Source organism: Electrona antarctica, assembly GCF_951216825.1.
Source record: "Electrona antarctica genome assembly, chromosome: 9".
Taxonomy (NCBI): Eukaryota; Metazoa; Chordata; class Actinopteri; order Myctophiformes; family Myctophidae; genus Electrona; species Electrona antarctica.
The window spans coordinates 32,110,422-32,123,442 of record NC_136790.1 but is presented as its reverse complement, the minus strand read 5'-3'; the positions used below and the strand labels follow the sequence as shown (position 1 = coordinate 32,123,442).

The following is a 13,021-nucleotide window of genomic DNA, read 5'->3' as shown; positions in this document are numbered from 1 at the left end:
TAAGACTATGCGTGCTGTAGAATTATGTGTAGATGTAAATGGTTCTTTATGAAAAACAAAGGTTTTCAGTAATTCTTCAATTTGTCCAACTCCAGTTTAGATATTGTCCAACTCCAGTTCATTGAATAAAAAAAAACGCTATATAAATGCACCATTTACTATTTAATAACGTGGTCCTTCCACGCGCTACGTTCTACCGGGGAAACTCCCCCATAAGGTGATGATAGGAGGCGGCCTGCTCAATCTTCATGCATTGCATTGAAGGAAGCTCAGTTCGGGGCTCTCCCCAGACCCCATGTTGGCAAGAGGGGAAGTAACGCCCAGGATTACAGTTTAGGCAATTGGCACCAGGTATCAGTATGTATGTTATTTCTATGTACAATGTTCATACAGTACATGGGTATAGAGAGTAAAAGGGAAAAAAGGGGGAAAAGGGTGGGGGAAAAGGGGACCCATATGGGTTTTGAGTTAAATCAGCACCCTGGATTTTGCTGTGTAGGTGGTCTAGTGTTGTCAGCAGATTGCAGGTGGTCAAACTCGTCCCTGACCCCTCCAGCCGGGGCATGTAGCCCCTGACCTCCCCTTTCTCTGTGTGTGTGTGTGTGTGTGTGTGTGTGTGTGTGTGTGTGTGGGGGGGGGGGGGGGGGGGGGGGGGGGGGGGGGGGGTGGGGGGGGTGTGTGTGTGTGTGTGTGTGCGTGCGTGCGTGCGTGTGTGTGTGTGCGCGCGCGCGCGCGAGCGTGTGTGCGCATCGAGTGATCTTGGTACATAGACATTGATTTATTGGAGATTCTGACTTTCAATTGTACATTTTTTGTATTGTTCCACAATTTGCTTTGGCAATGTAAACATGCCGATAAGGTGTGTGTGTGTGTGTGTGTGTGTGTGTGTGTGTGTGTGTGTGTGTGTGTGTGTGTGTGTGTGTGTGTGTGTGTGTGTGTGTGTGTGTGTGTGTGTGTGTGTGTGTGTGTGTGTGTGTGTGTGTGTGTGCGCGCCATGAGTGTTGCCAGGGGACATCCTCAGTTTGAGTTCGTATTTTTCACTTGTGTTTTTGCATGATGTCACATCCAAACCTGGAGTTATACTTAAGCTCGCACGGTGTCCAACAAAGCCTACATCAACAACATATAAATCAATCCTAAGAAGAGCCACTGTCTCCTTCCCCTCTCTGATTGACAGATGGAGAGCTGTACGCAGGGGTCTACATCGATTTCATGGGGACGGACTCGGCCATCTTCCGTACGTTAGGCAAGCAGACGGCCATGAGGACGGACCAGTACAACTCCAGATGGTTAAACGGTAAGACGTCAATCTTCTTGTCTCGTCTGCAGATCAAGTAGTGTATTCAATTGATTTGCGGGCCCGTATAGTACATTCCTGCATCACACCACATTCCTCTTCCACTTCCTAGAGATGGTCAATAGCCTCTTTCAATTCATTCCCTGAAGTCACAGAGAACTCGAGGAATGGCCCGGAGGAGTCGCAGAGTCTAGCTGTACGCTCATACAGTAATGGGGGGAAATTACATTGATTATGCGTAGCCTCGATTCTCTAATGAAGCGTGGCAGCGGTGTGTCATGACTCATGAGCATACAGTTGGGTGCCACCGATATTGACCCATTCAGGCCTGACCTCAACATTTTAAAAAATCCTTCTAAATCCTCCAGTTTTCTGAAATAAATATTTTCACGATTTTTCAAAAATAGCAGACCTACAAGCTCGTAGCGCGCCACTCGGTGGCGCGCTATGAGCTTGTAGATCTGCTATTTTTCAATAGCTAAATTATAACATAATGTTTAAAACACCAAAAGGGGTTCCCGCCCAAAATGGGTTAACTGTCCTTTTGCGCAGATCACGCAAACCTCAGCAAAAAGAAAAGGACAATATCGATGGCCTCCAACTGTACACTGCAGTAATTCTCAACCTTTTTTATTTTTATTTCAAGGACCCCCAGTTTGATATGCATTAGGCCATGGACCCCCATTTGATATGATCTTTTTTAATCTCCTGGACCAATCTACATTAACTCTTCAGAGTGTCAAATGGAATCAAATGGACATGTCAGGGTCCATTTGATTCCGAACTATCAATCATTTAGCTGGGAACCCTCTGGAACCCCCTCAAGGACCCACTTTGAGACCCACTGGCATACAGCCGCCACCGCATTCATCACTGACCACCCCCCATCCCCCCTCTGGGTGACAGCTTTCCACTTTGACCCAGCCGTCTCCCCACAACAGATCCCCAGTGGGGGCACTCCACGTCAAGGCACCTGAGTCCTGCTAATCAGCCCTGCGGGGAACCCTTTCCCCTTCATCACGGGTGGAGAGATCCCCCCCCCCCCCACACACACACACACACACACACACACACACACACCGCGAACATTAAACTGTTCACGGTGTGTCCCCTCCCTCCGCACGTTTTAGCTTTCGACCCCTACTGGGTTGTTTCTCTGTCGCTGCGGGGGGGTAGGGGGGGTGGGGGAGCACCCTATGTGGTTTGTCCAGCAGTGACCCAGTAAGTGAGTAAGTAAGGGGCAGGGCTAATATGCAGATCTACAACCAAACAACACGCCCGCGCTGCGACACGTTATGATCTTGTAGATCAACTGTTCTTGTTCCGATGTATAAATCAGGCTTAGGGCAGTGGAGCTCAGTCGACGGGTATAATGAATGAGACGCAGGGGGGAGGGGTTCTAGCAGCATGCATGCATCCTACTCTCATCGGGCTCTAACCATAAGATATCTTGCTTTAGAGATACTTAAGGTTGGGATCCGGAACCGGAGGAATCGGATACAACCGGATTTGGTTCCATCACATTTGGAATCTGTTCCGGAAGTGGTTTTATCACACTGTCATTGGTTCTCAAACGTCTTATTTCAAGGACCACCATAACTCTGAGTGTACAAAAGGAACCATGATGGTCCATTTGGTTCCTTGTACACTCTCTGAGTTACAGACCTATAAGGGTCCATTTGGAACCCCTTAAGTAACCCAGAGGATCCCTGTAACCACTACAATAACATATATGCACTGAATGTTTAATTTAATGTTATTGTGTATATCAAACATTATAAATATGTATATTTTGCCATTAACAATGAATGGAGAAATTGGGTCAAAATTACTCTAAATATGACGTAAATTAAACATCAAAACATTAAACGCCATTGACATTGAAGGGAAGATTTGTCATAATATGTGAACGAGCAAATCAGCTAACCAATCACAGGCAACAGACATTCTGATTGGCCAGTAGGAGATGATGCATGATTTTTTAAATATAGCAATCGTTAAAGGGAACTGTTTAGGAATTGGACCGTGGGAATCTTTAAGGAATCAGAATCTTTAAAATCCCAAAGGATCCCAACCCTAGCGATACGTCTGTGCTGCATCTACATGTATTTGTGTCTTAACAGCTCATTCCATTTCTCCCTCTCTCCCCTTTAACAGACCCCACGTTCTTAACAGCTCATTCCATTTCTCCCTCTCTCCCCTTTAACAGACCCCACGTTCATCCACGCGCATCTCATCCCAGACAGTGCGGAGAAGAATGACGACAAGCTCTACTTTTTCTTCCGGGAGAAATCCTCAGAGATGGGTCAGAGTCCCATGGCCCAGTCCCGCATAGGGAGGATCTGTCTGGTGAGTTTCATCTCAACCAAAAACATCATATTATTTGAAATATAACAAAAGGGTTTTATACAGTTGGGTGCCACCGATATTGTCCCTTATCATTTGACCCATTTAGGCCTGACCTCAAAATTTTAACAAATCCTTCTAAATCCTCCAGTTTTCTATTTCTATTTTCACGATTTTTCAAAAATAGCAGACCTACAAGCTCGTAGCGCGCCACTCGGTGGCGCGCTATGAGCTTGTAGATCTGCTATTTTTCAATAGCTAAATTATAACATAATGTTTAAAACACCAAAAGGGGTTCCCGCCCAAAATGGGTTAACTGTCCTTTTGCGCAGATCACGCAAACCTCAGCAAAAAGAAAAGGACAATATCGATGGCCTCCAACTGTAGCTGCATGTGTTGGTCCTGCGCTTTTGTCTCTCTCACCCTCACAGTGATCCAGAAATCCACTTTCCCCCGTTGTGCTTACTCACCATGAGTAATTACCGCTGTAGAGTAAGCTACACACCACTCTGCAGCCATAAAACCAAACAAAATCCTTTGGCTTTTTACGTTTCCTCAAAGCCAAGTGAGGAAAACATTCCATTGCAGGGGGGAAGGGGGGGAGTTGTTCCTTGCGTGGACTGTTTCACTGACTGACGGAGTTTACCTAAAAGCCTAACCTCGGATCCCAGGATGGCGTTCCAGACCCCAAATCTTGCTCAATTCAGAGATGACCAAGATTGGAGGGCTAGCTAAAAGACTAATTTAAGCATGGTTGTATATGTACTTTGATGCGTAGCAGTGTCAAAAATAGACAAAAATAATGCATGCCAAAAAATAGCATGGTATGTTGTAAGCATTTGGTTTGGTATTATCAGTACACGACACCAGCATGTGAGAAAGTGCAGTATATCTCAAGCTCTATACTCCATATTACAATGGTCACTTGGAAGAAATGGAAGAATATAATTTCTTCTTTGCAAGCATCACTGTGGCACGATGCAGTATAAGTTATGCTTCAGTCCCCAGTCTATATGCATACATAAACATTCAGAGATGTTTATTTGGTGATTGGTGATTTGGTGATTTGTGTTTATCACAGCAGAGGGTCACTAAGGGACAGTGTCCAAACCTTCAAACTCTGTCCTTACATAGCGTCACCTCACATTACCCCAGAGACACTAGCCCTGTTTGTCAAGAGACTTTTCCTTCTGCAGCTAAAGCCGGCAAGATGACACAGCCCTAAAGTATATAATTAAGCAAAGAATATAGGCTGCAAAACACATAGATCCAAGGATAATGCAGGATAACAGAATGTGTAGCTTTATAAGGACATAGTAATGTGGGCAAAAATAGAACTCCCTTCCTCCATTGAAAGTAACGGTAAACACAGACAGACACAAAACTCCCTGTTTCTCCAGTTCTGTAAATCTTTCAGACTCTATGTAATGTGTTAAGGTTTGTGGCTCATTAATCATGTCCCCTGGGTTTCACTCTTCCATCTTAGTAGTGGAAGTTGGCGAGCATCCCTAACAGATGGGCGAGTGGGGCTGACACACGAAGCTAGAGTTTATTCACACATCCCCTCGAGTGCTGACTGTTCGTTTGGACTGTTGTCTTAAACAGCTGTTGGTCAGCCTGCCGATGGATGGACGGACCAGTCCAGGGATTCCCAAACCTTTTTCACCTCGAAACCCAAAACTTAAAACAAATACATTATGAATTGATCACTAAAGCTCTATTTAATAGTGAAAATAGCAAGCTCTCAATGTGCGCTACGTGTCACATTGCAGCGTATTTTTTCTTCAGTACATTTCTTTAGCAAATGTTCGCAAAATGTTTTGTAAGAATTAGTTTATTTTGTAGGAAACGACACGACTCATAGAAATGTGTCTACAACCTAAAAACGGATCACGACCATAATTTGAAACACTTGGACCAGTCCATTTTAAGGTGTTTTTTCAGGGGTGTGTGTGTGACCATACCTGTGTCTTGTGTTTGTGTCCCAACAGAATGACGACGGCGGACACTGCTGTCTGGTCAACAAGTGGAGCACCTTCCTGAAGGCCCGTCTCATCTGCTCCGTGCCCGGAGCCGATGGCATCGAGACGCACTTTGATGAGCTCAGTGAGTTTGCTAATAATATTATATGGCACTATCTACCGCCTCCTGTCAGCAGTTTTAATATCCATGTCCATTCAACCACTGGTCTGGTCTATATTTACTCACCAGCCATGTGTCATTCAAGGCTTTCTCCCTCTCTGTGTTCCATGTGATTGTAGGCAAACAGTTATTTCTAATTTAGCAAAATTTAGATGAAATGTTCAGGTACATACATGGGAAAAACAGTACATAAAAAACAGAAATGGCTCAAAAATTTCATTTTAAAAAGTCACCCTATAAGCACACTACTAAAAGCAGTAAAAACAGGACAAGAAGTCACCAAACATTGCACATTTAGCAAAATTGTTAGATCTACAAACTCACTACACTACCCTTCTTTTTTCCATCTACAGCACACATTAGAATATTTGACTATTTTCACCTATGACATGCCTAGAATAGGGATGCTGTGGTTCATGTGGTTAAGCCTAATTCATACTTTTTCGCACAGCAGTCACTCCATGAAAATAACTTGATATTACAAATCTGTTATTTATCAGAAATTACTTACTGTGTGTAATGAATGGATCGCCTCACATGGGTGAAAGACTAATCAGTTGAGATAGTGAGAGTTCAAAATGAACCACTATTGATTTTTTGGGGGAGGGGGGTTGTTAGATTTTATTTGATAGGAGGTAACGGGAGTAGCTGACAGTTTCAGCTGCCGAGCTCTGAATCTGTCTTGAGAGATTACACGTTACTTGGGGCGTACTTGGTGTGTTCGTTGTTTGATCTACACCAAAAACAGCAGATTTACAAGCTCACCATGCAGCATGTTGTGAGCTTGAAGATCGGTTATTTTCAATCTGTCCTATTAGAAAAGGATATTCTCAAGTTTTACTTGTGACGTATTGTATCTTAGGGGTAAAGATTTACATAATTTACGTACCATAATATGACATACAGTAAATGTAAGGTTCTATAAAGTAGCCAAAACAGTTTGAGAACCACTGCATTAGAGCCCATGTGGCATGCACCCGTGTGCGTGCGTGCGTGCGTGCGTGCGTGCGTGCGTGCGTGCGTGCGTGCGTGCGTGTGTGTGTGTGTGTGTGTGTGTGTGTGGTGTGTGTGTGTGTGTGTGTGTGTGTGTGTGTGTGCATGCGTGCGTGCGTGTAGATTTTTGCTTTATTTGAAACAATTCTTTCATTGAAAGTGAAGGTAGTCTGTGGGTTTCATTCAAACATTGAACCAGTGAAAAGTATTAGCAAGAGATTGAGGCTAAATAATAGCTACATTGGATCCATTGGAACACAGGTTTGTTTTCCCATTTCCTGAAATGTAACGCTACAAGGTTTCCACCTGACTGTGACATTGCGAATGCTATTCTTCATAGGTTTAAACAGAGAACAGATGTAAAGCTACCTTGATGGAAACAGAGCAACACTCAATGTGAATGTCAAAATATTATGTCCCCTTTCCTCATCCTCTGTCAACATCATGGTGCTCTTAGCAGCTCATCCACGGGTCAACAGGTCAGACTTACAGTCTGAGTGCAGACAGAGGCGTGCATGGTTGAGGTCATAGGCTTGAATCTCCCGAGGTACAGGATAAGGTCCTATGTGCGGTCTGCCTTCCCACAAGTCATTCTTGAAGAAATGAACGGTGTCTCCAGCTCCGGCTGTCCTGATGGAGCCCAGCGGAGGCATCAGAGTGCTTCTATGGGGGCCCAGGGGAGCCGGTCGAGTACATTCAGATGTGGAGGAAGTACCTTGGCTGTGGGAGACGTGAATGCATTTAGTCTTTCAGCCAGAGGAGAGGAGTGGGACCGCAGAGTATGAGGCAGAGGTGGAAGAAGTACTCTAGAACTAACCATACAACAATGTAGAAATACATTAGCATAAGTACGTAAATACGTTTGAAATAAAGTAAGTAATTGTACCTCAAAACTGTACTGACTGAGTAAACAGTACTTGAGTGAATGTGCTTAGTTAATTTATACCTTGGCTGGGAGAGGTGAATGCATTCAGTCTTTCATCCAGAGAGGGATGGGACCAGTGGGGCGGCTGTGTGGACATACAGAGAGAGAGAGCCAGAATAATGTGTGTCAGACTCAGGACGACCATCAGAATGAATGTGTGTGTGCATTGATGTTTTTATGGCCTTTTATTCATTGTAATGATGCGGAAACAGGCCTTTCTGTTTTTTTCTTCTTTTTTCGTAGGTTGTAACAATGAAATCCCAAAACGCGCACTCTGTTCTTTTCTTTACCAGACAAAAAGACAGAATTTCCTTTTGGCACATTGCTATCCCCCCTCCCCCTCCCCCAACACATACTGTATTGTGGGCAGTGCAGTTATTTTGACAACATGGTTTATATGTTACCCAGAGAGAAATGTGGTTTTTAGTTTCATGGCTTTTAAGATAGCGTGCTGTTTTAAGGGGGCCGAGAGGAAATGATCATATATACTATCTACAGTCATTTATCTTCCCCTCTGTCAGACACATGACTGCTCAGAGTATGTACGTCTGTTCACCTTCTGTGTTTTTTAATGGCATTACTCGACAGGAGTCAAGTCAATAAGAGGGTCAGTCTGTGTGAATGTCTGAGTGTGTCATTAGGCTACTTCAAACATGTACTAATGTCTTTTTTTATGCACGTATAATTTATACTTGCCATAGACGTATGACATATAAAGATGACTTATCTTTATAACCGAGATCCACACTGGAGCCATGCCGTTCCCATGTGGAATCTTGTGGATCCCTGAGTTCAACAAGATTAGATTTTTACGGCCTCCATTAGCCTGTCTGTCTGTGTGTCTGTCTGTCTGTGTGTCTGTGTGTCTGTGTCTGGAGCTAATCTCCCAAACAGCCGGAGCGATCCATACCACGCTTCTTGTGCACGCTGCCAGTTGGCCAACTTAGTACCTCCACTTATCTTTAGTTTTTTCCCACATATATATTATATTTTTGTATTTTTTTTTTGAGGGGCACTATCCCCTCCTATATTCAGCTATTAGTGTAGATATTTTCGTCTTACACAAACATAAAATTCCCATTGACAATGATTGGAGAATTTATGTCATATGTGGACGAGCAAATCGGCTATTTCTGTCCTACACAAACATTAAATTCACATTGACAATGAATGGAGAATTTACGTCATATGTGTCTGAGCAAATAGACATGTTACGTCATGATGATGACCCTGATGTCATAGTAAATGTGACCTGCTGTCACCGTTAAGGCCATGGAGATATCACTATTGGCCAGCAACTCTACATCTGACCTCAAACCTCAAACCATTAGATCTCCATATATGGATATATTTCAGAACCTGTTCTGACATTCCATATGTTGATCCTTCCCCATCCATCTTTCCTCTTCGATGTCTCCCTTTTGACTTATACCTGTCCATTCAAATGTCAAACTCTAGACGGTCCTGCCCCAAAGTTATTAGTGCTGCAGCCAAACCCTGTACAATCAAGACATGCTCCTTATATGGCCAGTACAAAATTCATTCCATGTTGATCTGACCCCCCATGCCAAAGCGCCAGCGCTCGCCCAGCAGTCTGCCGTCAACGAGGCGGCACGCAACCTTTCTCGCCTTAGACGTCTTAGAAGTCAATGACGTATGAATCAATGGATGAATCAAAATGTTGGAGTCATATGTTAAATACAGCAGACACATCTCGGACATATGAAGTCCGAGATCCACATTGAAGCCGCTGTTCCCGTGTGGATCCCGATAGATCTGTGTGATTAGATGTGCCTTTTGGAGACATCTCAGGTAGACTGCGTGTCTAATGTACACAGCAATCAGAGACGTCTCTCTGTGACCGCCGATACCAAGACAGCCTGAAGGATCCTCCGTCAGATCTGACACATCAAAACATTGCAGAAACAAGAGTCACAATGACGCAATGAGCTCCAATTATCTGCACATTGCTTCCCCGTCTTCCCTTCCAGGCTGTAGCCAGGAGGTCTGTCAAACTGGCGTCAGATGGGTTATAAATCTCCTCTCTGGTTGCCAAAAGTTAATTTCTGTTTTTTTAGGGGCTTTCTTTCTCTACACATCACCTGTCACGTTCACACCCTAGCATAATATAATGAGATAGTTTTGTCTGAAATGATTACAAAACCATTCAAATCATTTTGCGTTTACTTACAGTAGACTTGATTACAGTAATGTACTTTTTGATGGACTGACAAAGAAAGTGTTACATAAACTCCAGCTTGTTCAGAATGCCGCAGCCAGAGTTTTAACTGAAACCAAAACATTTGAACATGTCACTCCTATTTTAGCTTCCCTTCACTGGCTCACAATGAAACAAAGAATTGGTTTTAAAGTTTGTATTAAATCTATGGAATGGCTTAGCTCCTTGATGCAGGGCTCCTTATTAAACCTAGAATACATTCTAAAACAGAATGCCTTCAATCATTTTGGCCCTAGTCTCTGGAATTCTCTACCACTTACGCTACAACAGTCTCTTCTTAAAAAATCACACCCGTGTGAAGTGAGGGGTGCTCTTATCATCTTACAACATCGAGGAGGGAATTCGGTATAGCTTGTTGCTATGATTAGGTGATGTAATGATGATGTAAAACAAACCATTGTACATCATCCAATAATTGTTTTTATATACTTCCTCATGAATTAAGCATCCAGGAAGAAACCCTAAATACGTAGATAATACACCATTGCACATAAAAATGTGGCACAAAAAATGTGGCACTCCATCTTTAACAATATTCAATGTATTTAATGTTAATATAAATATATATAATTATATATATATATATATAATTAAAACATTTGCACTGTGTTTAGAAATGTCGATTTGCTCATCCACATACGATTTAAATTATCCTTTCATTGTCAATGGCATTTAATGTTTGTGTTTCCACAAAAAGCCGATTTGGTCAGACATATATGACGTAAATTCTCCTTTCAATGTGACACGTGTTGTGACGAAAAGCTGTATATAGGAGGGGCTAGTTAATATTGCCATGGTTTATTCAATGGGCACAAGTTTAACCCATTTTGACCTGGTACAACCTATACGTAGTTATAGCCTACCTTTGGATCCGAGAGCTACCTCTGTGTCTCATTAGTTGTTGCTATCCTTTATATACTGTATATACGATTTGAAGGTTTTCAGAAACCTTAGGTTAGGTCTTAGAAGGCATAGTTAGAATCGGCCTCAGGTCTAAATTGGTTGTTAAGTAAGGGATAATATCTGGCTAGGTGGTCATTGTCGGGAGATAATTCACCGACAGGGAGTTTAACCACCGAGGCGAAGCCGAGGTGGTTACACTCCCTGAAGGTGAATTATCTCCCGACAATGACCACCTAGCCAGATATTATCCCGCTTATTACATGGCTAACTAACATAAATTAATCCATTGATCCAAAACACAACAAAAAAAGTATTCCATAACTTCGCGCTGGCTGAGTCTGCCCAGCTGCAGGGCTGAAGCACTGTCGGAAAACAAGGAAGTGAGTTGATCAAATAGAATCCATTTTCGGGTCCAGCTGCTTCGTCTATTTCTCGCTCAAATGTTTTCAAAAACATTTTTAAGAGCAATGTTTAGCTGTAAATTACATTGTGTGTCAGTAGTGTGTGTGTTTACATGGCTGTTATGTTGGAAACGGCAGTAAATCAAGCGGGCGCAGCCGCGCAGCTGGTGGTGCTCAGAGGGTTTGATTAGGCAGCGGTCATTATACAGCGGAGCGGTCATTATCATGAGATAACTCACCGCTGAATTAAGCGATTGACCAATCAGAATCAAGCATTCAACCAAGCCATGTAATAAGCCTGGATAATGCCATCTTTGACCTCAAGTATCTTCCTTTAGCCTGAAAACTTGCATGGCGTGTTGCATATATATGGTGTGTTCCTCCACATGCTTAGGTCCAAAGATGATCTTGTAGAGATGCATGTGAAAGGGCGGCTAGGGTTTCTTGATTGCTGTGGAGTGTGTCAGATTAATGTCTTGCTTCCTGCTTCGTAAATGACCATGAAAAAGGTCCCAGGTTATAAATGGTAGAGGCCTGGATTTCATGCCTGATCTTATTATTAGATATTCATGGTGATTGGTATTTCCAGTGACTTGTGGAGATGTAGTCTTGCTTAGGACTGCAACACTAATCGATTTAACCGTTTGAAGTGAGGGGCTCTTATCGTCATACGTCATCATACATCTCAGACGGTCCTCACTTTTGTCTTTATCTATAAAATAGGGCCTAATCAGACCAATTTATTTTGTTTATTATAAAAATATATCTTTTTGGCTTTTTTCAGGTTGATTCATTATAGTTTATATTAAAAAAAATACAACTATCACTAAGGAAATAGTTGATCGTTGGAACCCTATTGTGCTCTTTATTCTCAGAGCCAGAGAGAGTGTAAAATGTAATACAGGTATAGTGAAGGGTTTTGCTGCACATGGACCAGGTGATGGCTCCTCTTACTCCATTCCCCTGATGGAGAGTGTTAATTGGAACTGTGTTTTCAAGTGTTATTACATTCAATTCTGGTAGTCTACTTCAAATTGATCTCAATTTTCCTCCCCTTATTATTTCTCTGTGCTTTTCTCATTTATTAAGCCGTCAGAGGGTACACAGGATTCAGCCCCGTAGAGTGGCTGCATACATATGTCTCCTATTAAAGCCACGTTACACCAGAGAGGGCTCCATTTCACATGTATTCCCCGCTGGGACTCAAGTACTATAGTTTCAGTTCTGGGAGAGTTTGGACTGAGGACCGCAGTGAAACACTGTTGTCCAACTGGTGGTCCATTCCAACACACACACACACACACACACACACACACACACACACACACACACACACACACACACACACACACACACACACACACAACCCCAACCTGCTTCGGTGTAGAAGGCAAAAAAGAATCACTATGTCATGATTGTCATTATTAGCCTCAATAGCCAGTGTAGTTGAAGGATCCCAGGAGTAATGGGAGAAATAATGAAGACTTTGAAAGATAGACAGTTTAGTAGTTTAGTTTAGTTTGCGTGGAAACAGCGGATCTGCTATTTTGGTGACATCATTCTACGACAGGGTATGAATAAGGCTTCACAGAACTCAGTATTGACTTTCTATGTCACTCTGTTGGTTAGACTATTTGCCTTATGGTCATTGTTGTGAATGTTTTGAACAGTATTTTCTAATTACAGCATGATCGTGTTATGTCTTATAGGGGACGTGTACATCCAGACAACTCAAGACAACAAGAATCCTGTCATATATGGAGTATTCTCAGTTT

General features: G+C 42.8%; 1 protein-coding gene across 3 annotated transcripts in view; it reads left to right on the top strand.

Annotated features, from left to right (window-relative positions):
* LOC306930135 (semaphorin-3F-like) overlaps positions 1-13,021 on the top strand; it is an 82,056-nt gene that overhangs the window by 57,277 nt on the left and 11,758 nt on the right. For all 3 annotated transcript variants that reach the window (XM_079510885.1, XM_079510884.1, XM_079510886.1), the window contains 4 exons: positions 1,178-1,297; positions 3,507-3,646; positions 5,635-5,749; positions 12,956-13,021. The exon at positions 12,956-13,021 is cut by the window's right edge and continues 4 nt beyond it. In XM_079510885.1, the coding sequence (XP_079367011.1) occupies positions 1,178-1,297; positions 3,507-3,646; positions 5,635-5,749; positions 12,956-13,021 (441 nt within the window). The remainder of the gene's footprint in view (positions 1-1,177; positions 1,298-3,506; positions 3,647-5,634; positions 5,750-12,955) is intronic.